This window comes from Emydura macquarii, unplaced genomic scaffold (assembly GCF_026122565.2).
Source record: "Emydura macquarii macquarii isolate MOO-44397 ecotype Brisbane River unplaced genomic scaffold, CSIRO-AGI_Emac_v2 contig_1597, whole genome shotgun sequence".
Taxonomy (NCBI): Eukaryota; Metazoa; Chordata; order Testudines; family Chelidae; genus Emydura; species Emydura macquarii.
The window spans coordinates 1,832,996-1,856,197 of NW_027131734.1; the positions used below are offsets into that span (position 1 = coordinate 1,832,996).

General features: G+C 45.0%; 2 protein-coding genes across 2 annotated transcripts in view; one reads left to right on the plus strand and one right to left on the minus strand.

Moving 5' to 3' along the window:
* Nucleotides 1-14,659, minus strand: part of CATSPERE (catsper channel auxiliary subunit epsilon) — a 54,307-nt gene extending 39,648 nt beyond the window's left edge. Inside the window, exons 1-4 of the mRNA XM_067555248.1 lie at nucleotides 14,577-14,659; nucleotides 12,035-12,083; nucleotides 9,190-9,263; nucleotides 6,997-7,066 (exon numbers count right to left, since the gene is read on the minus strand). Coding sequence (XP_067411349.1) covers nucleotides 6,997-7,066; nucleotides 9,190-9,263; nucleotides 12,035-12,083; nucleotides 14,577-14,659 — 276 coding nt within the window. The remainder of the gene's footprint in view (nucleotides 1-6,996; nucleotides 7,067-9,189; nucleotides 9,264-12,034; nucleotides 12,084-14,576) is intronic.
* ADSS2 (adenylosuccinate synthase 2) overlaps nucleotides 14,658-23,202 on the plus strand; it is a 55,952-nt gene continuing 47,407 nt past the window's right edge. Inside the window, 4 exon segments of the mRNA XM_067555249.1 lie at nucleotides 14,658-14,993; nucleotides 14,995-15,090; nucleotides 15,092-15,132; nucleotides 15,134-15,383. Coding sequence (XP_067411350.1) covers nucleotides 14,658-14,993; nucleotides 14,995-15,090; nucleotides 15,092-15,132; nucleotides 15,134-15,383 — 723 coding nt within the window.

Here is a 23,202-nt window from a genome sequence, read left to right on the forward strand (position 1 = left end):
TGTGGTGCGGAGGGCACCGACTGTGCTGTTGAAGGTGGGACTGACACTGTACCTTGTCCCACCTGAGCCCCCCATGGGCCCCAATATGGCCATTGCCAGGGCCCTTGAGGCCAACCCGGTGCCGGCATCGGTACCGACTGCTTTGCCTCATGGTGGCGTCAGGTGCCCTTACCCTTCCGGGACCCCAAGCCACTGGAACGGTGCTGATGAGCCCGTCTCCGGCTCTTGCTACTCCTAGCCGGGAAATGGCCCCTAGACGACCCCGAGGAGGTGAAGGAACGTTGGTACCGCCGCGAGCAGTGCCGATGGGAGGACGCACGCTCTGACAAGCTGAACAACGACATCCAACACCTTGGCACCAACCACTTACGGTGCTGTTTGCCCTTTGGGGACCGGGAACGGTGCCGTCTTTGGCTTCTCGGTGCTGAGCCCGACTCCGAAGAGCGAGATCTGCGACGGACTGAAGTGGCAGGGTCTTACGGTGCCAGGCTGTGTGCCGGAGATCGGGTCCGGTGCCACGCTGGCAAAGGGCTTGGTGCCGGGGTGAGGGAGCTAGAGCTGCGTCCGCTGAATGAGGCGGTCTTGGAGCAGTGGCTCCTCAAGCACGTTACCTCTGATGCCGAGGACCAACCTCGGTGCCACGGGAAGGATAAGCTCGACGAGTCTGACTTGGAGCTGTGAAGGGAGCTTCTGCGCTCTACCCTCGGTGACCATCTGGTGGGAGACTCCGGGGTGATCCAGCGCGGGTTTACCCCGGGACACCAGACCTCTCTCCCTCAGCTGAGAGAGAACGGAGGCGTGGGTATGGCCATCAAGGCTTGTGCCACCTGGCAAGCCTCCGGCGTCGACGGTACCTGCAGGGGCGCTCCCCCAGCCCCAGGAGTCAGGGGAGGCTCCCTGCACAGAGGTGCAGGCTCCGGAGCAAGCTCAACGGGCAGTGGCTGGTGCACCTCTGTACTCGACCCCGCCCACGCGGGCGGTACGGGGGAGGGTGAGCGCTCTGCGCGCTGGCGCCTTCTCTTCTTCGACACCGGGGATGGTTGGCGTCGAGTAGACTCCGGTGCCGGCGGAGCACTCTGTTCCAAGGTGGAACACAGCAGCTCAGAAGCTGGATGGTGTGCCGCTTCCATCAAGATAGCCTTCAGCCTAATGTTCCTCTCTTTCTGAGTCCTAGGCTTGAAGGCTTTGCAGATTTTGCACTTCTCCCTCCGACGCTGCTCTCCCAGGCACTTGAGGCAGCAATTGTGAGGGTCACTAACAGGGAAAGCCATGCCGCAAGCGGTGCAAGGCTTAAAGCCAGGTGAGCCGGGCATGGCCCAGCCCCCTAAGGGCTTCTATTCAACTGCTAACTACTCTATTAACACTATTTAACACTTAACTACTAAATTAACAATAACAAGTTCTACAAGCGGAAGCTACTTGCAAAGAGCAAGAGATGTTCCAGCAACCATCACAGGTGGAAAGAAGGAAACTGAGGGGCCGTAGGGTCGGCGGTGCCTCATATACTGTGGCATGAGCGCAGTACTCCAAGGGGCACCTAAGCCGACCCTACGGGGTCTGCTAAGGGGAAAAAAGTTCCGGGAACCCGTGTATGGTGGCGTGCACTCACCTGTATTGGAATGGATATGAGCAATCACTCAAAGTAGAAAACCTGCCTTCCCGTGCACTGATGAACCCCCAAAGAAAGGGAGAGCTAACGTTATTTTCTAAATGATCTGTACTCTTTTGTGCTTATCTGTTAAGTAAAAGAGCAAGTATTAGAATAATTGTAATTGTAATTAGAAAGTATTAGAGTCCTGTGCAAAATGTCCATATGTGTTACATACTTCACAACTACCAGGTGTCTCCTGAGAGATTTAAACTATAACCCAAAAGTCTCACACCTTCACTGGGATTCTGGAAGAAGGTATGTTTACATGGGTATTTTGCAGGTTAGCACTGATCCTGGGCGTTTAAGGAAGGTGGGCTAAGGGGTAGCTGACTGAGTTTCAGTTCCCAAGAAATGTGCCAGATGGACCAAGGGACAAAACAGTGCAGCAGCCTGATGAAACCCACAGAAGTTTAGAACTCCTGGGTGTCCAAAGGACTGGATTCCCCTCACATCACTCTGGTGGGTGATTGGCAAGGGGAGCATGACCAGATCTGTGACACCTTCTAAGGAACATTCCATTGGAGGAGATATTTTTTGGTTAATCTTATTTGCAATATAAATGTTAACTGTCAAAAGGATGTGCCCAATATATATGGATTCTTTTTTTTGAGATCCTACATTGGAGTGACCTTGGAATATTAGAATGTTTTGGGAAGAGCTCTTATCTGAACCCTCTCCAATTTATTCTTGAAGAAACTGAACACAGTATTCCAGCAGCTGTCACACCAATGCCAAATATAGAGGTAAAACAACTCCCCTGTTAATGCATCCAAGGATCACTTAGCTCTTTCAGTCACAGCATTGCACTGGGAATTCATGTTCAGCTGATTATTCATCAAAACCCCCAAATCTTTTCCAGAGCCACTGCTTCCCAGGATAGTTCCCTATCCTGTAAGTATGGCCTACATTCTTTGTTGCTAGATGTATACTTTTACATTTAGCCAGATTAACACATATTGTTTGCTTGTGTCCGACCTGTTGGGGTTACTTGTGCATCCAGCCTATGTCCTTGTGCCACCCTCCGAAGGTATATAAAGATGGCAGCCCCAATTACCACTTACTCCCTTCTGATAGCCATAGGCAGCAAGCAGGACTCAACCGTGTATGTTGCAAGCTTCCTTTCTCCCTTTACAGGAAATTTCTCTGTTTTATTATTTTAATTAGTGTTAGGTCAGTTTTGCCAAGATTTCAGCCCATTTTACTTTTTTTTCCTCCAGGGTTCCATTGTGCATCTCTCCCTTTGTAACAAGTAATCTCTGAGATAGTACAGAGCAAATTCACTTACTTCAAACCATCTCCCTACATTGAGGGCACTCAGTGCCTGTTCTGTCTGAGGGAGAAGCACAATCCTGAACACTGTTCCATGTGATCACAGCTTGAGAAAGTTGCAAGTGCAACCTGGAGGTAGCCATGTAGGCCTCATCTCTTCCAAGATGCTAGTGGTCAAGCAAAGAAACCACCCACCAGCATAGAAGAGGTTAAGGAAAGTCTTTGGGCTCAGCTAGTCCCACCCCATTATTCCTGCAGCCAATGCCAGGCCCGGCAGGAGACAAAAGGAGGGAGCCTGGCTCAGTTCGGGGCTGACCAATGAAAAGGCAGGAGTTAGTTGCCTACCTACCTAAGGGAACGGTCATAGCCTGCCATCTGAGGCAACAATCAGGGACCAACCAGTGTCATCCTGGCAAAGGAGATGGAGAATGAGGCCTAGGAACACCTGGCCTGAAAGGATCCCAGGTGACCAAAGTGCAGAGAACTTGTGGGGGTTCCGATCCCATCAAACTTTTGATTGCCCCACCTAGAGGAACCTGGGACAGCAGGACGCTACTCAAGGTACACCAGAGGGCACTATTAAGAGACCAGGCACCACAGGATCTTGGACCATAGGGACTACCCCCCAAACTAAAGAGGCAACAGTAGGAAGTAGCAGTGGCAGTGAACGTAGACCCCCTTCTAAAAACTCCACAACTCAAGTGTGACTTAAACAGGGCTTAGGCTGGGACCTGATGGAGTTGGAGGGCCCAGGTCCCTCTATCCCCTGCCAGTAAGGCTGAGGCCCCTTGACCACAGAAGCAGGGGCAGGAAGCAGGTACTCCAACCACTGGCTCTCCAAGCCCCTCCCCACTACTTCTGTTACAGTGCTTTTCACAGAACTTCTACAATACTTAATGTCAAGGTTTTGGTCAGCAGTCAAGTGGGCTCCATGTTTAAAGAAAGCCTGATCCCTAGGGACTCTGTGATGGCATCCCATAAATGGAGGTAGCCAGGATAGATGCACAGCTTCAGTGGACACAACTATGTAGCCAGTTCCTAGTTTGTACATTGAAGGCATAAAATAGAGTGGGGATCCACCAATAACCAAATAAATAATTAATAATAAATTCTTCATAAAAAACTACATTTATTTCTTCCCCTCTTTGGAGTGATTTAATGAGTATGATTAGGTGTTCTTTATTGTATAAAACACTCAATTGTTAGTAGAAAATTTTAAAACAACCACATCCCACTTAGTTCCCTCCTCCCACAGTACTGTTTATATTCTTGATAACATAAAGGAAAAAATACTAATCATAGTCAAAGCCCAGAAACTTCATGGCAAACTTGAAGTCTGTGGTAAGACCCCTGCAATCTATGGCACTCCAATGCAATAGATTGGAGATACTGTGACTGGTACACATAAATTTAGAACTGAGACCTCTACTGAACTAAATATGAAAATGAATAATGCATTCACTACGGTATCACATCATATTATTGAATTTGACAGTAGAATCAATTTACACTGCTGATCATTTGTTAACTTTCATTGTACTACAAAATTTCATACAAAAATGCTTAGCAGTTTAAAGAAATGTTTGTGAGGAAGATGAAGGTTTTGGCTGTTCAGTAGGAGACAGCTGGGTTTTGACACCAGGGAAAATATGGGAGACAGTTTGGGTTTGTGAGGCAAGCATATTGCTGGATGTTAAAATTAAAAGCAAAAAACATAATATAAGAATCGCTATACTGAGTCAGACCAGTGGTCCATCTAGCACAGTATCCTGTCTTCTGCCTGTGCCAGATGCCTCAAGGGGAATGAACAGAACTGTCATCCAGTCCCAGCTTCTGGCAGTTGGAGGTTTAGGGACACCCAAAGCATGGGGTCACATCTCTGATCATCTTGGCTAATAGCCATTGATGGACCTATTCTCCATGAACTTACCTAATTCTTTTTTGAATTCGGTTATACTTTTATCATATCCCTCCTTAATAAAATCAGCAATGATAATGGTAATGTTGATAATGAAATTTGCATTATTGGATTTCAAAGTTAACATCAGTAGTGGAGGTGCCATCCCTGCATGCTCCCTCATGGCATAAAGCAGTAGAGTGGCAACTCTGCATCAGTTTCCCCAATAGAGTCTTTGGCACACTCTGGTTATGGGTGTGGCTTAGACGCTGGGCAGGTCACTGAGAGTGTTCAATCCCTTCCAGGGTAGTGGAACCTCCAAGTCAAAGTTCAATATAAATACAAAACAAAAGAATCTTCAGTGCTGCTGGGCTCAGTTTTTAGCCTCCTTCTTTTCCAGGCGGACCCCAGCTGCAGCAGCTGGTCTTAACACCCATCCCTAACTGCATGGTAACACACCAAACTAGTAGTCAGTGTCAGACCTAATCTCCCACAGGGAGGTCCTAGCAGACCACAGTCTTTAATCAGCTCGCAGCTCCATCCAGGCTTCTCATGCAACATGGGAGTTGCCAGTCTGCTCTCCTTCCCAGTCGGTTCACAAATGAGTTGTCTCTCCCCTTTTTAAGTGCCCCCCTCCAAGACTGACAGTTCTGCAGGAGAAAGGGGTGGAGCTGCTTGATCGCACAGTAGCCCATTAATCCTGGCCAGTGTGGGGTTTGTATACCCCATCACATCCCCCAATATAATGAATAGGACATCTCTGAGCTATTGATTCAATCTCTCTGCAGACTCAGGAACACACCACTGTATTGGTTACACTCAGCTGACATTTGGAAGTTTTCCTTTGCAACAATTAGAGCTGGAAAGATTAGATTCTGGAGCATAAATATGAAACTAGAGTCACAGAATCATAGAAATGTAGGACTAGAAGGGACCTTGATAAGTCATCTAGTCCCCTGCACTGAGTCACGACTAAGTATTATCTAGACCAGGGGTGTCAAACATCTGGCCCACGGGCCGCATACGGCCTGCCAACCTTTTTGGTCTGGCCCCTGGCGGCAGCACATGCTGCCGCGAGATCTCATGGCGTTGTACTCTGGCGGCAGCGCACACTGCCACGAGATCTGTGTACTCTGGTGGCAGTGCGTGGAGCACTGTGTGCACGAGACACAGTGCTCCAAAAGACGGGAGAGGGACAGTGTGGTCTTGGGGCATCGCGCAGTCTGTGCAAGACTGCGCTCCAAAAGGCAGGAGAGGGACAGTGTGATCTTGGGGCATCACGCAGTACTATAATTCTTAATCATTGATCGATTATTTTAATCATAAAATAGTAGTAGTAGAAGTGAATTTACTGCAGTTTTTATATCGCTGATATTTAGCAAATAAAATATAATTCTACATAAAAATGGTTGTGCGTAGTATTTCGACTTATGGTTTGTATGGCCCACTTGAAGTACATTTAATTCAAATCTGGCCCGCCATAGCAAATGAGTTTGACACCCCTGATCTAGACCATCCCTGACAGGTGTTTGCCTGACCTGTTAATAAAAACCTCCAGTGATGGAGATTCCACAACTGCCTTAGGTGATTTGTTCCAATACTTAACTACTCTTACAGTTAGGAAGTTTCTCCTAATGTTTAACCTAAATCTCCCTTGCTGAAATTTTAGTCTATTACTTCCTATCCTGTCCTCAGTGGATAAAGAAAAAATTTATCACCCTCTTCTTTATAACAACCTTTTACATACTTGAAGACTGCTATCTTGTTCCCCCTCAGTCTTTTCTTCTCTACACTAAGCAAACCCAATTTTTTCAATATTTCCTAATAGGTCATGTTTTCTAAACTTTAATCATTTTTGTTGCTCTCTTCTGGACTTTCTCCACTTTGTCCACATCTCTCCTGAAGTGTAGTGCCCAGAACTGGACACAGTACTCCAGCTGAGGCCTTATCAGTGCTGAGGAGAGTGGAAGAATTACTTCTTGTGTCTTGCTTACAACCCTCCTGCTAATACATCCCAGGATCATTCACTTTTTTTGCAACAGTATTGCACTGTTGACTCATATTTAGTTTGTGATCCACTAAAGTGGACTCTGCAGCAAATACTGCAAAATCACTAAGTAAACAGGGACTTGACCACAGTGCACCATGAATTTTCTTATAGTTACTATTGACAGCTTACCTCAATTACAACTTTTGGTTTAATCCTGTGAGTTCCAGGAACTGGACAGTTCAGTGTTGCTGTAGGTGAACTATAGTAATTAAAAAATAAACAGAGATATGCCTTCAGCCTGTTATTTATTCGGTTCAAAATCAATGTGCTCAGGAGGTTTTCAGCTTAAACCTAGTCTACATATAGTTTTTGTACCATGTAACTATTTCAGGCAGGGCTGGTATTTTTTATACCATTATAGTTAAATGAGTACAACCCCTAGTGTGTACCCAGTTATGCCAGTATATAGGTGCCTTATGCCAATATAGCTTAGTCCTTACATTTAAGAGACTAAGGCCTATTCTTCACCTAAAACTTAGATAGACCTAGCTACCTTGCTTAGGGCTGTGAAAAATTTCATGCCTTGTACAACATAATTAAGCTGAACTAAGCCCCATGTAGATACCAATAGGTTGATGGAAGAATTCTCCTATCAACCTAACTACAGCTTCTTGGAGAGGGGGATTTACTACAGTGACAGAAAAAACCCTTCTGTTGCTGTAGTAAGTGTCTACACTACTTCTGCAGTTGTGCATTATAGCATTTGTAGTGTAGACATATCCTAAACTATACATCACATTATAAAAGCACCTTTATATAAGTATAACTGCATCCACACTAGCGGGTTGTACTGCTTCAATCATATTAGTTTCAAACTTATATAAAGTGGTATAAAAACTATACGTAGACAAGCCAACAGAGTTTGCTATACTCTTATAAAACATACTACATTTAAAGTAGCTGGCTATCTATTTCATATTTCTACACCTGTGTAAGATACACTGCACTCTGCATCTGGATTTGAATTTGCTATCTAGTGATGATACATTTCACATTAACACACAGGTGTTGATGCCTGAATGTGAATCATTCAAATGTGTTTATTTAAATATGTGATATCTGGTTGTACATTCAAATAAGCTGACAGGTACAGTAATTTAAAAAATGTAACATATATAAACACACACACAGCAATATAGACAAACTAAAGCTGCAATAGAATCCACTTTTTACCTGACTTTTGCTTACTAAAACTTTCAATCACAATGCTGCATTAATGTAACTTTTATGTACTCACTCTATACTGTAGATAGTTTTGGATCTCAGTGCTATGCAGATAAGAGCTGTCTTACATTTCTCTGTTAAATTGAAATATTTTTAAAGGTTGTATCATACCATAGTTAAACAGTCATTTAGGGGCAGAGTTGCTTTTTTAAAAAAAAAAAATGTTATTTTGGGCTTCCTACTCCTTATATAGCTGAGTTTAATCTGGAACTCACAAATGCATTAGGTATCTTGCCCATTAAATGATCAAATAAAGATACTTAGACAAAAAAGATTTTGGGTTGTTCCCCCCCTTCACACACTCACAATTGATGTGTCCTTAACATTATGTGTCTAGAAACCTTTGTGCAGCCTAATGTCTAAAATAGTATCCTCCTTCTGAAGATTCGTCCTAGCTCCTCTGAATGCAAGGAATCAGACACGTTCACATTTAAAAATAACACAAACATAGAATACAGTTCAGCACTTATGTTCTACAGTGATAGATGCCTTATGTCTCTGCGATAGATAGAATATGTTTTTATAGTGCATTGTTCATACAAATTGCACTGGACCAAATAAAAAATAAATAAAAACAAGAACATAAAATGTTGTGCAATTCTTAATTTAGATATAAATTTTAAAGTATTTATCAAGCTTTTTTGGCTCAAGGTTTCCTCATGTGTACAGTAGATAAGCAAGGAAATTTAGGAGAAATAATATACTTAGAAATACTTTATATTGTATGTGCCAGTATTTAATTCTATATTCCATTATATAGACAAATATTTAAGTTAAAATATAACTTGTATAGAAAACTCAGGACCAGTTTCTCTTCTCTGCAAATCTCAACCCACAACTCTCATTCTGAGACAAAGGATCTGTACTTCACAATTCTTAAGAGAAATAACACTTTGTTTTCCAATAGATCTCCAAACTAATGCATGTGCCAGGCTTAGCAAATGTCCATCTTATCTGTATGTGTATACAATACAAACACCACTTTCTCAAACTTTGGGTGGAATTTTCAAAAATACTCAGAATTGATCTAACTCTGCTCCCAATGAAGTCAATGTGAGTTACCATTGTGTTTTTATTATTCACTTTTGCAATCCTTACCTTTTATTTGTAATAGTACATAATGTAGAAACTTCCCATTCTACAAATGAAGTACCTTCATACTCCAGATATATCTAAACATAGAGTAAAGAACTTATACTAGCATATACAAATATATAATTTGTTTCATTATATCTAATTGTATAGTGGTTTTAAAACCATAATGTCCTTTTACCAAGTTTTTAATTATTACACAGAAATGCTTAAAGTCTTTAAATATTAAAAATACATAAGGACAACTTCAAACTTAAAATTTTAATGACTACGGTATTAAATTCAATCTTCTCCCACTGCAGTCAAAAGAAGTTTTGTCAATAATTTCAATGAGAAAAAAATTAACTGAATTATTTAAAGCACACTACACAAATAAAATGGTGTGTCTTCTATGAAACTAGCAAATAAGGTTTTGAATTACAACTGCCATTTCTGAGGCCACTGATAGCCGGGCAGGAATTCTTGTTGAAAAGTGCCATCTTTGTGACACCCACACTAAGCAATGCCAGCGAGTGTAAACAAGTTTTCATCTTGTTCTTTTTTGTCCCATGGCTCCCTAAAATCCATGAGGATTTCTGTTTTCCCTCCTGGGAACAGCTCACTATTGCCAAGGCCATCATTACGCAACAAAAGCATACTCAAAACTGCCCTTGGGCTCTTTAGATGGTGCTCTGCAACGGGTCAGAGAAACTGTTATCAGTAGACAAGGCATTCCCTCAGCTCAATGCATAATTTACGTCTACTGAACTCCCATGCCTGGTGCCACAGAAACAAAAGACTAGGACTGGCAGTTAAATAAAATCTGAATTTCCCTCCCCAGTAGCACAGAGAATTACTAACCCTTTCAACTATATTTGCTTTTTTAAACTGTTGATATATACAATAGAGTGTGCTCATGTGCGTTCACAATACACTGGTGTTAGTAACAGTGGGAAATTTTTGCTAAGAAAATGGTTCTAACTCAATGACTGAAGCTGACTGCATTTATATTTAGAACTGCACCATTTATTCATGCACTGGGATAACTGAACTGGTGCAAGCTGTGGAAAATTCAGAAACCTGGAAATGTAACATTAGAAAAGTATTAAAACTGTTTCAGCTGTCTTTTAATGCAATTTAGCAGCAGTTAATAAGAAGGAAGAGCCAGTACCATATGACCAGTCAGCTCTGTAGATGACCAGCAATTGTTCCACAGGCCACAATTTGAAAACCACTGTGTGACAGCATTTTTCTTTTTTTCCCATGTTTACTCTTAACTTTCTATTCTGATTATGGGTGTGATCCTGCTCCTTCTGAAATCACTAACAAAACTTCCACTGACTTAAATAGGGGCAGTATTGAGCCCTAAACAGGTTAAAGTTGGATTGATGTACTGGTCAGACACACCTTTACTGGTTAATTTAAACAGATATGCAATCATGCTGGTATGAGATGTCCTTACCTGACTGTTGGAAATACATACTTTGGTCTATAGATGTGGCCATTCTAAATATCTCTCCAGTACATTTATGGAATGTGATAAACACACTCCTTTCCCTCCACTTATAATCACTAATTATCTACTAAATGTTCCTATATGAGAGTTGCCTCCAATCCCCAAGAAGGTAAATTTGCATGAAAAGCTTGTGTGTGTCAAAATTAAAGTGAAATTTGAAATATACATGACTATTTTGGCTATACATCTCACACCAATAATTTTGTATAATTTAAAAAGACAATACAACCGAAGCTAACAGTTTTAACATACACCTCTCCAGTATATTATTTCTTTTTAAGTACCATTATGCGTGTTATGCAACATATTTTTTTTTGTTTCTCTCACTTAAAAGTGAAAATAAACAATTTAAAAAAAAAGTGCAAAAGGAAATCTCTGCATAGTTTTACATTAGGGCTTTGTCTAACTTACAAAAAGTGCTTGATCTTGACAATGGGTATCAGCAACTGATATTTTTTGTATTTTGACAAGATTTAGCCCATTTTATAGCCATATCATTGAATGATATGGTTAATAAACTCACGTGAAAAAATGTAAGGAAGTAAAGCATTGGTTAGGTGAGCTTACCCTATATAACCTGATAAAGACCCAATCCTTATTTAGTGGATAATTGATTAGGAATGTATATGTAGATGTACAAGCAATATATATGTATGTTTTGTAGGCTTGCGTACTCAAAATTTTTATAATCTCTTTGTAACCTTTTAGAGATGGAAAAGTGTGAACAAAGATTCCTGACAAAGAATATTAAGATCTGAACATCCTTGAGCGTTTAGGGAGTTTAGGGAAAACAAGCAAAGTCCCTATCATGTAGTAGGATAGTTTTGTTATTGCTAAAAAGAGGAACAATACATTATGTAACTTATTGTGGAATTTAGATCATGTACAGCAACAAATATTACCCAAAAAGGGAGGAAAGATTTGAGGTAGCGAATGAATAGAAGGGGGTGTTGATAAAGTTGTGTAATATTGTGTATAAAATATCATGTCAGAACCTAGAATCTCTGCCTTTCCCCTTTCTCCTTGTGAATATAGCCACTTTTGGTTACTGGATATAGCACTCTGCACCTATTCAAATAAAACCTGGTCCTTGGATCTAAGAACTCTGTGTAAGCAGTAGTTTGTCTGCTTGGCCTGGTTGAATTTGTCCTGAAGCATCCTTACAGAAAAATCTTCTTATCTACAGCAAAATCTACTGTATTTCACAATATTAAGACAGGGTCTTAATTACATTAAATTCAGGGTCTTTCAAATCAGACCCAAAACATTGTCAATCCCTACTATACACAAATAAAAGCTGGAAGCCTTGTATTACAAATCAACACTGATTTGTTCTGATCATTATTAAACACTTACAGTGGTTCTGGTAGTGAAGAGAATATAGTTTTCTACATTAGTTTTATACCTGCAAAGAAAATGCACTTAGGTATGAATAACATCACAAAGAAATATCAAGTTATGACAATATTGTAAAGGTCCCAAAGCTATTTTGGGAAGCCAGAGAATATCTGTGTGAAAGCATAAGATTACAGTTTACAAACCCTAAATCAAATTCAAAGTCAGTAGAGTTACTGTGGATTTACACTAGTGTAAATGAGGGCAGAATTTGGCACTATATTTGTATACGACAAACTAGAATCACTCACACATCAATGATACGTAGCAACTTCTCCAGTGTATTGTTTCAGCTGCGTAACAGCACATAGCAACCCTATAAAACTGTTTAGGACAGGAAGCGAAGAATATAGTAGTCAGCTGAAACTATAATGGAAGTTAATGTAAGCACAATAAGTACCCAAATTAAATTTAGACCAAGACATCTAATCAGGGATGACAGCCCTTCTATGTTAAAAATGACCATTAGAATCTCAGCTTTACATTTCATAGGAAAGTTAGCACCTACAGCAGAACAGTGCAGCCTAACACAATGCTGGGCATTGGTTCAGTAGACTCAGAAGGAAAGTGTCACCTATTGAATCATCAAGGTACTTCCTGCAGTTCTCCACGTTCCTGAGTGGTCTCCTAGCTACTTAATGACAGGCCTACCACCTAGCCCCACAGCCTCCAGAAAGTAGAGCAATCATGGCTTAATTTCTTAGTACAGGGATCCTAAAACTTTTTCATACTTTCATACTGTGGACATGAACATAGATTGTCTTATGGATTCTTTCCCCTCCTATCTGTGATTATACAGATCATCTCATCTGTTATTCACAATCACACAACATCTCTGCATCAACTGCAGTAGTTGCTTACATGGAAATGTGATTTAAGGAAAGTATTTCTGTATTTTCAGCTGTCTTTAATGCAAAATGTATTTAATCTTTTTTGAGAAAACCTAATCAGACTTTCTCCTTTGGCTATTCATTTGTTTTTCTCTTATATATATCCATGGTCCTTAGACTTTCCTATTTCCATTGGCTTTTATGGACTCTGAGGATCTTTGCAAGACAGAGCCAAGAAACCTGTGGAAGTAGCTGAAAACAAGAAGCCAAGACCATATGATCAGACAGTTCTTTGCAGACCATCAGCAAGTGCCCCATAAATCAGAGCTACATGTAAACCCTGATCCTGGAAACACTCATTTATGTGCTTAACATGAAGTCAGTGAAACTATTCACACACATAAAATTGTGCATGTGCTTGTATTTGAAGTCTCGGAGCCTAAAAGAGCAAAAAAACCCCTGTATGTTTGTTGTTTAAATCCCAAGTCCATTAAGGGATCTGTAAGCAAGGTGCTTTCACCACACATGAATAAGGAATAGACATTTACTGATCTCTTTGCAGGATTAGAGCCTATAAGAGTAATTGGTGCTGAATTTTAGAAAATGAGAAATCAGAGCTGCATGCAGCTTGGTTTCTCTGCTAAATACTCATCTTTAGACTCTGCTGTTAGTTTTCATTAAAAAACAAAGAAACAAGCCACAATACTGCATAGGCTCATAGACTTTGAGGTCAAAAGGGACCATAATGATGTCTGACCTACACAACATATAGCACAAGGATGGTAACAGAGCAGCTAAGAAGGCTATATGGAGACCACATAGCTCTACACTACAGCCAAAGACTGCTCTAACTTTAATTACTGATATATAGGAAAGCTCAAGCTATGTTTATACTATGAGGTAAGGGTGTGATTCTCCTGCTTGGGTAAGCATACTCACAGTCAACTGAAACTGCACCGACGCTGCTATTGAGCTGCTGACAAGCATAATTGTGTGTCAGACACTTACTCCCTCTCATTTTGGATCAACATGGGTCATTGCATGCTGGGCTTTATCATCTTAGGCTACGTCAACAGCATGAGCTAAGGTTGTGATTCCCCTGATTATGTTCATATACTCATGCTAGCTCTTATTGACCTAGCATGAATATGACCAGCAAGGCAGCCATGGCAGCATTGGTAGCAGCAGCAGAGGCCTGACTGAGACAAGTTGACCAGTGTTTTCAGGCAGGTTTGTCCTCAGCATGGCTCAGCTATGACTCCACCACCACTACCCATGCTACCATGGCTACACTGCTATTTATACTTGTGCTAGCTTGATAAGAGGAAGTGCATGGGTGCACTAGCAGGGGAATCACAACCCTAACTGCTAGGGAAGAGGAGCCTAAGATGATAGACCCCCAGCATGTGATGAGCCAAGACACGAGGGAGTACACCTGTGACCTTGCCTGTTGGTTGCTTGCCTTGGGCCAGGTGTGCCAGAAGCTATTGCCCCATTGGCTCCAGTGGCAGGGCTCAGGCTCTCGCTCTCTCTCTCTCTCTGTCCTCCCTTGGCTTCCTCCCCCACTCAGACAGGGGGCCTGCAACGATGAGCTGGGGACCCTGACAGGCGCAGCTCCCTCAGGCCTCCCATCTCATTCTGCCCCCAATCTCCACCCATTTCCTGCCTCCCACCTCCATAGGCCGCAGCATCCGCCCAGACACAGCAGCAGCGCCAGGCCTGGAGCGCCCCCGAGCGGTTCCAGAGATCGCGCCATGGGCCCGCCTAATAACGGCCCCGAACCGCCACCCGTGCAGTCACGTGACAGCGGACCCGCAGGGCCTTAACGGAAACAACCGCCTGGAGACCCCCACCGGAGGGGAGAGGCGCCGCCGCCGCCGCCGCCGCCGCCGCTGCTCCCCTCTAGCACGCAGGGTCCGTCCTTCTGGGCCTGCCGCAGGCGGCGGGCGGCAGAGCCAGGCTAGTGTGGCCGCGCGGCTCCCCCAGGTGCGGCCCGCTGGGGACTACTCGCCCCAGCAGCCACCGCGCTGGCTCAGTGCGGCGCCCTGCGGGGAGCGGCCGTGCTGCATGCCGGGAAGTGTAGTTCCTGTGGCGAGGGCGGGCGCTGGAGAGCGGCGTCAGTCTATGCAGATACGAGGGCGGGGCGCCAGGCCGGGGCGCGGGAGGGGGAAGCCCGGGGCCGCCACCTGGATGCGGCAGCGGTCCTACCCGGCGCGGGGGAGGCGGGACCGGGAGGAGGCTTTGAGCGCGCTCCTGCCGCCTCATGTGCCCTGCTCAGGGGAGCGGAAAAGGGGCCTCCGGCTGCGGCAACCATGTCTGAGAACGGCGCCTCGGCCCCCCCCGTCCCCAACGGCGAGTGCGCCGCGCGGCCGCCCGGCAACAAGGTGACCGTGGTGCTGGGCGCCCAGTGGGGCGACGAGGGCAAGGGCAAGCTGGTGGATCTGCTGGCCCAGGACGCGGACATCGTCTGCAGGTGCCAGGTGAGGAACGGCGCCGCCGCCGGCTAAAATGTCACCTTGAGCCCCGGTTCGTCCCCGGCCCCGCCGCCCCCTTCACCACCGCGAGGGGCGGACGCTCGGCGCTGTCCCCCCGCACCCGGTTCTGTCCGGGAGCCGCTCCTCGCCATCTCGCGCTCCTTGGCGGCCCGGCCCGGCCCGGCCGTCCCTCCCTCGCAGCCCGCTCCCTGCCTCGTGCGTTCCCCCCGGTCCCGGCCTGCCCCTGCCCTATTGTTAGCCCGGGCCCCCGGCTTTCCTCATGCCCCGGAAGCGGCGCTCGTGCTAGTCTGAGCCGCGGCCGGCAACGCCTCCAGCAAGCAGGGAAGTGAGCGGTCCCGGCGCCGGTGCCGGTGCCTCCCAAAGGGTCAGCGCTCCCGTGTGCTGGGTGCTCCCGGGCCCCGCGGCGTGCGTTGGGTTCCTGCGGCGTGGCGCTCGCCTTACCCAGCACTGCTGCTGCTTCCTCATTTGCTTGGCGGGCAGCAAACCCCTCCCGGCTAGGCCAGGGTAGTCTCTTAACAGGAGAAGGATCGCACTGGTTCAGACCAGTGGTCCGTCTAGCTCAGTATCCTGTCTGCCCGCAGTGGCCAATGGTGCTTCAGAGGGAGTGAAGGGAACAGGTTATCAATCATCAAGTGATCCATGCCCTTCATGAGGAAGGCTTTAGAAAGTGCAGTGCTCCTTGGGGCTGATTCTTCCTTTGTCCCCTTTCTGCTCAGGGGGTGCCTAGTAGCTCAAAACTCACATGCAGAGTGTCAGAGAGAGAGAAACATATTTGGGATCTGTTTTCATACCCACTGTAACTCTCTTACTTAGCCTTTTTTGTCTGTAAGGTGTTTTGAAGAAGAAAAGTGCTGAGCATTTCCCAGAGCAACTGTACTGAGAGTGGAATTGTAATTGGGAAATTGCAATGTAATGAAATAATTTGAATTCTCATCAGACCTCCCTGCAGACCTAAATTTAGTATAAACTGGTTCCACTCCATTTGTTTCTAGACCAGATAGTGAAAACTAGGAGCCATACAATATATGGGTTTGTATGTGTTCTCTTTCTCAAGCTGACAGTCAACTTGAAATATATTCATCTTTAAATAAATCAGTTACACATGCCCTTGAATGTTGAGAGTTTCCCTAATATTGCCATTACATGTTGCTATTTTTTTCTCCCCGGTTTTCCCTCTATGCAAGCAAAAGGAAAACTGGTAGTGGAAGGGAAAGAGTAAGATTGGCTGTATGCAAAGTGTTATCAAATGCTCCAGCTAAAACTGGGGGGAAGCCCATAATCTTTTCTTAATCTGTCAGTTATAGAAGTTCTGTCTAAAAATTTTAGACAAAAACCTAGAAGAATGATTTTATTTTAAGGTGACGTACCTTTTAAAAAATACTTTCATGCAGTTTGGGGCCAAAGTTCAATCTTTGCATAGGTTTTATAAGACATAAACTGAATAACAGTGTTCTCAATAAACTTATTTTGGTAAATGAAAATATCTTTTCATGTTGCAAACTCTGAAACATTGTACTAATTGATGAGAGCCATGGTGAAAATTGATAAACCTACCTTCGTTGTCCTCATAGAGTCAAATGCAAAAAAAGTGAACAAAGCATAAATGATAAAAAGTAAATTAGAATTTCAAAATTTGTAGTTTTGATAATACAAGAGGTAATACATTAAAGAAACTTGGTTCTTCAATATAACTTTTAATGAAGTCCTTTTTACTGAAGTCCTTGTTAAGACTTGAAGGGTTACATTCTGTAATAATTATCCTTTGTATTAAAAGGTCAGGTGTTTTTTATTGTTTCTCTTAGAAGTTATTAAAATGCTGCAATTATTTTAGAAGATTGTGTATTTTTTCCAGTGAGCTGGGAATGGACAGGTTAGGGGATGGGGAAGAGAGAGAAGTTGTCTTTCAGTCTTTTTTAGCTGATAATCTGTTAGCCTGATCAATAGGAATGTGAAAAATGGCTTTGGCAGCCTGTATGACTCTAATACTTTTATTTAATGGATTTGGCTTTAAAAGATAACTTGTAGAATAGATTTACATTTTGGTAATGATCTTTTATCTCCTGGTCTGGGGCTTGATCTGTTTCTCTGTCCACCTTTATATCCCATCCACATTAAGAATTAAACTTACTAGCACAGCTTGTTTTAAGCTTCATCTACACAGGACTGTAAGTTTAGCACAGCTGTTAAAACTTCATTTAAACATCTCTAACTTGGGTATGGCAAATCATTTTCTAACTGTGTAAACTGATATACGCCATGGTATAATGCATAAAATATTAAACTGTTTAGAAACCATTGTCTAGAGCAGGGGTTTTCAAACTTTTTTTTAGAAACTGTACCCCTATGTTCTCAAGGTTTCACCTGAAGTACTCCTTCATGGTTTTCACTCTATCTGATGTTACCACGGTTGCAATAAAAGGCATATTGACCTAAAATACGTTCAAGACCATTTTCTATTATCTTTTTTTACTTTCACACTTCTGAGTCTTCTTGCGCAGGGCCGTCCTTGGGGAGGTGTGGGACCTGGGGCAAAGCACACTGTATGGCCACTCGCCCAGCTCCAGTGGCATACTCTGGGTCTCCGGCATCCAGGGGCCAAGCCTGCTTTTGGGCACCCCCCAAGGCTTCATGCTGCTGGGGGGGGGGGGGGGGCGGGAGGAGTGTCTGTGCCTGCTGGGGTGGGGGAGAGGAGAGAACATGCCGCTTACCTCCTCCTGTGCAGGGCAGCAGAACTGGCTCTGGCCGGACTCTGCAGCCCCGCTCCCCACACTTACCCGCTGCCCCACCGCTGCATTTACCCACCACACAGTACCCGCCTCTGACCAGGCTCTGGCCCCCCTTACCCCTGCACTTACCCGCCAGGCTCTGCCATCTCCTACCCCAGCACTTACCCGCTGCCCTCCGCTGCTGCACTGACCTGCCAGGCGGTGCCCGGCTCTCCTGCTCCAGCCCCGCAGCTTGGCACCGGCTCGGACAGGGTGGCCTCACACAGCCCCCCAGCCTGGGGGGGTGGGTGAGAGGCGCTCGGCTGGCCCTTCACAATGCCAGTACCCGGGGGTCTCCTCAGTAGGCAACAGCCCACCTACTCCCTGCTTCCAGCTGGGAGGCGGGCTGCAGCTGCCTGATCCTGTTGCATACCTTCCATGGTACTCTGAAGTACCCCCAGGGGTACACGTATCCCTGGTTGAAAACCTCCAGTCTAGAAAGTTTGTAAAGCTATTGTGGCTGGTCCAAAGTGACTAAGCAAACCATGATTATTTGTATAGCAGTAGTGCCTAGGAACCCCAGTCATAGACTTTAAGGTCAGAAGGGACCATTGTGATCATCTAGTCTGACCTGCACCTCGCAGGCCACAGAACATTGGACACCCATGCATAGACCAGGATTGCATTGTACTAAGCACTGTACAAACACAGAACAAAAAGGGTAGTCCTGCCCCAAAGAGTTCATAATGTAATATAAAGTTGCATAAAAAACCAGGTCTCTTAATATGGCCTAATCCTTACAGAGAACCAATTGACAAGACATTGCAAAGAGCTATAGGTTGGAACTTAAGGAGCTTTTGATGCTTTGTGGTATGTCTGCCTTGTATCCCAGGCACTTTACAATGATTTGTTATACCAATTGGTTATGAGATCTTTAGCTCGGATACAGTTGAACTGGTGCAATTTTACTATGGTAGTTTCTAACCAGTGTGACAGAAATAAGCAGCAATATAGCTACACCAGTTCTGCATATCCTCTAAACCAGGGTTTCTCAACGGTAGGTTGGGACCCAAAATTGGTTGCCAGAATGTTTCAAAGGTTCACGTGGTAAAGTGAAGGAGGTGGGGCCAACCTGAGTGGTGCTGCAGCTCAGGCGGTTGCAATGCCAAGAGCCAAGTCCAGCCAGCCCTACAACACAGGAGCTGTAGGAGCCACTACTGTGGAGTGACGGCTCCAGCCCGCTAGGTAAGCGGCACTGCCAAGCACCTCTTAGCAGGCTGCCTGCCCTGCCACAGGGCCTCAGAGCCCATCTGGGAGGGGTGACAGGGCCAGGCCCTGGCTCCTTGCCTGGGGAAGGGGAAAGGCTTGCAGGAAGACGCTTACTGATGTGCTGTCACTGCATCCCAGCCTGCACCAGCTGCCCTGCCACCATGAAAGGGAGTGCAACACTGCCCCCCCGAGCGTTAGGCTGCAGGTGCCCCCTCCAGGACCTCCCAAATGCCCTCTCCCAGTACACACACACCCTTCCAGCACTCCTCCCCCATATCCCTCTTCCACTTAGTTTGAAACTTTGTTTCAATAAATAGATTGTTACTTTTGGGCTAGTTTAAGTGACTTTGGGCTATTAATGCAGTAAAAATCTGGTAACCTAACCAAAACCACTCCAGAGCCTCCACCCCCAGACTATTTACCGGGTCGCAACAGGCATAAACATTTACAAATGGGTGCTGAGCCCAAAAAGGTTGAGGAAACCCTGCGCTAACCCCATCCCACAAGGAAGTGCGTTTTATTTAGAAATTACACAGCAGCCCCTGTTCCCAACAACAGGGAGTATTAGTCCAAAACAGCGTTTTAAATCCCGGCTGTAAAATGGACTGTTAATTTGGTAGTCCTAGTAGCTGATTTGGAAGACCTTGAGCAGCAAAGTTGAAGTTGAGCTACAGCTAGGTTGTGAATTCCAAGAGACCACAAGAGGGGCAACATTTTTGAAGAAGAGGATTAACAGGACAGAGATGTCCAAGATGCTTTCCTCTGCTTAATCAAACACTTGACTAGGTTTATGAGCAGCAGTGTCACATTATGTAGCATATGATGCACCTCCTTCACTTCCACTGGTAATCTCTTGTCTTGTAAGAGTATTCCCAGTTCTATTTATTCAGAGATCAACAGGTAAAGGTCATTTCTATGTCACAAATACAACTGTGTCAAGAAACTTGGGTTACAGCTTGCTAACATGGTAACAAATATAATTTTAGTAACTATGTTCCTTAACCATGGAACCAAACTAGGTAGGATGGAGGTAAATTGGATAGCATAACTTGATGTAAATAGTCTCCAGTACCCATCTGTCTGATGTTACAGCCTTCCCTGGTCAATGGAATAGAGAAAGATGGTGCTTTTATAATGAGACGGAGTGGTCTCCCTATGAACTGGAGAGTCAAAGACCACTACACTCCTCTTGGTGGATGGAGCTAAATCCACCCCACCCTTCTTACCAGAAATCCTGGGGCAGGGCAGGAAATATAAAACAGAGCCCTAGAGCTCAGTTGGGGCAGAAACACTGGAGAAAGCAGATATCTCTTCCAGGGAGCTGGGATCTCGACTGGATCCCAGACTAGGCCGCAAGTGGAACTGTGCCCTGCGGTCAGAGGAGGCAGACGGGTATCCCAAGGCGCTTCCAGGACTACTGCCAGACAAATGCCCTGAGAAACCGTGGGGGCTGCTGGGTACCCTGAGGAGACAGAGGACCTTTGAACTACAGAGCCCTGCACCCAGACAGTGGTAGGAAGTAGCCTTTAATTGGGTTTTGCTGCTGGAGAGTGAGTCAGTGTGTTTTCAGTAGGATCCCCACTGATCCAATGGCAGAACTATCCACCACTATTAGGGTCCTGGGCTGGGACCTGGTGGAATAGGGTGGGCCCAGGTCTCCCTACCCCCTTGCCCTGACCCCATCCCTGGGGTGGAGGATGAGCCCCTCCCACCCTCTCCCAGCCCCCTTAACCAGAAAGCCTGTGCTGTGGTGTTGGCTTACCCTAGCAACAAGGCTGTGGAGCCCTGCAGACTGTTAATTTGCTGTCTGTCCAAGTGACTGTGGGCTAAAAGACTGTTTGTGCTCTGCCCCCTCTCCCCAGAGGGCCAGAGCTTCCCCCATAGATTACTGATTACTGTCTGCCTGTAGTTAGGTGGAGTGGCCACCCTCCTCACTCAAGGGTGAGGGACCACTATATATGCAAATTGTAGAATGATGGTTGTCATGCAGCTGAGAAACCCCGGTTATTGGGTAATTTGGACTCCTGACCAAACCATCAAAACTGGCATTTGGATGATGTTGATGGCTGGGATGATGCGGTTGAAGTAGTTGTACACTTCTTAGCCAGTGGTTCCGGTGGCCTATGGAAAATGAAAATTGAGGAGGACAGGATCTCTGCGCACATTGAGATCTGCTAAATTTTCTTATTTGCAGGTGTGTATGTCTCTAAAGACCTAAATGTTGCCCTAGAGTCATTTAGAATATGAAATGAGTCATCTATGGAGCCCATGAAGAGCTTGTTGCCCTCAAAAGGCAAATCTTCCACTATCAATTGTACTCCTCACAGAAAACTAAACAACTGAAGCCAGGAAGCTCATCTCATTACTACTGCGTTGGAAACAGAGTTGGTTGCAGTGTCCGCTGCATCAAGGGAAGTCTTCAGGGATGATTTTGCTAATAGCTGACTTTCCTTTATTATGGTGCTAAACTGTTCTTGGTGTTCTTGTTGCTAATGGTCAATAAAAGCATTAAACTTTTTGTAGTTTGGGTAGTCTTATTTTGACATTAGTGCCTGGCAATTAGCAACCTGAACTGTAATGTTGCTGAAGAGTAGCTCTTACAACCAGAAAGATCTAGAAACTTCTGGTCCCTCCCCCATAATGGGGTATATTCCCTGTCTTTTTCATTGACTGCACCCTTAACAGAGAATTTGCTGTTGGGTGAGAAAACAAAAAATTTAGAATCCCTGGCTGGGATATAGTATTGTTTATTGGCCAGCTTGCATTGTGAGGGAGGGGCATTGCTAGAGTTTTCCAAGTAGTTTTGGCTGCCTCAAGAAGAGCTTCATTAACTGACAGTGCCACCCGTACTGAAGCAGAAGTGTTCAGTATGTCCAGGAGCTTGTGATGGGATTCCTGGACTGCTTCCAGGGGAATTTGCAGGGTGTCAGCAGCCTGCTTCAATGGATCCTGCAATTGATGAAAGTCATCACAAAGGTATGTTTGTAAGAGGGGTAACCTCCTTCTCTGGTCTTGCTGCTTGTTCCTCAAAGGTCTCCTCTGCTGACTCAAAGTGGAAGGGAGGGATGGATGGATGGATGGTACCAGGGAATGAAACCTTCTGTGTTCCTTCTGGGACTGAATCAGGGACCCTCGAAATTGCTGGCAGTACATTGCCAATCAATCCCAGTAAGGCCAATGAGGAGGACCATGGGGGAAAGTATCCAACACTGGTTATCCCAAGTGTTGATAGGCAGGGATCTGGTATCCTCCCTTTCTTGCATGTGTATTGGAGAATAACATCGCCTGGAGTAAACTGGAGAGCCTTGAATGAAAAGTTCTGAGTCAGAATGCTCCTCCACATATAATACAGGCGGTAACAACCCTTCTTTGTGCATAGAAGTTGGGGAAGAGGTAGGTCTTGCAAAAACTTGAATGGTCAGTGACTGCAGAGCTTGGTACTGAGAAGTGTTCAGAGGTCACAAGGAGGGGAGACTTAGGCTCATTCGGTACCATAAGGTCTTTTGGATACTGGAAATCCTGCAGTACCGGGAGCACAACAGAACTTGGTACAGGCACTGATGTTCTTGATACCATTGTCCGGGGTGCTGGTGCTTGTGTTGGTAGCAAGTGGGACTGTGGATTCCACTGAAGCTGCCTTCTTGGTAACAGTAGTCTTCAGTACTGAAACCTTTACTGCTCAGTATGGGACTTCAAGTCTTAGAATGTTTCACAATACCCGAAGTGCTTGGTGTCTCATTAGCACACCTTTTGGTGCCTGAGGTCTCTGCTGACCAAATCTTTGAGGAGGAACTCTCCATTTTGCTCTTCTTATCCCCCTCCTTAGTCTT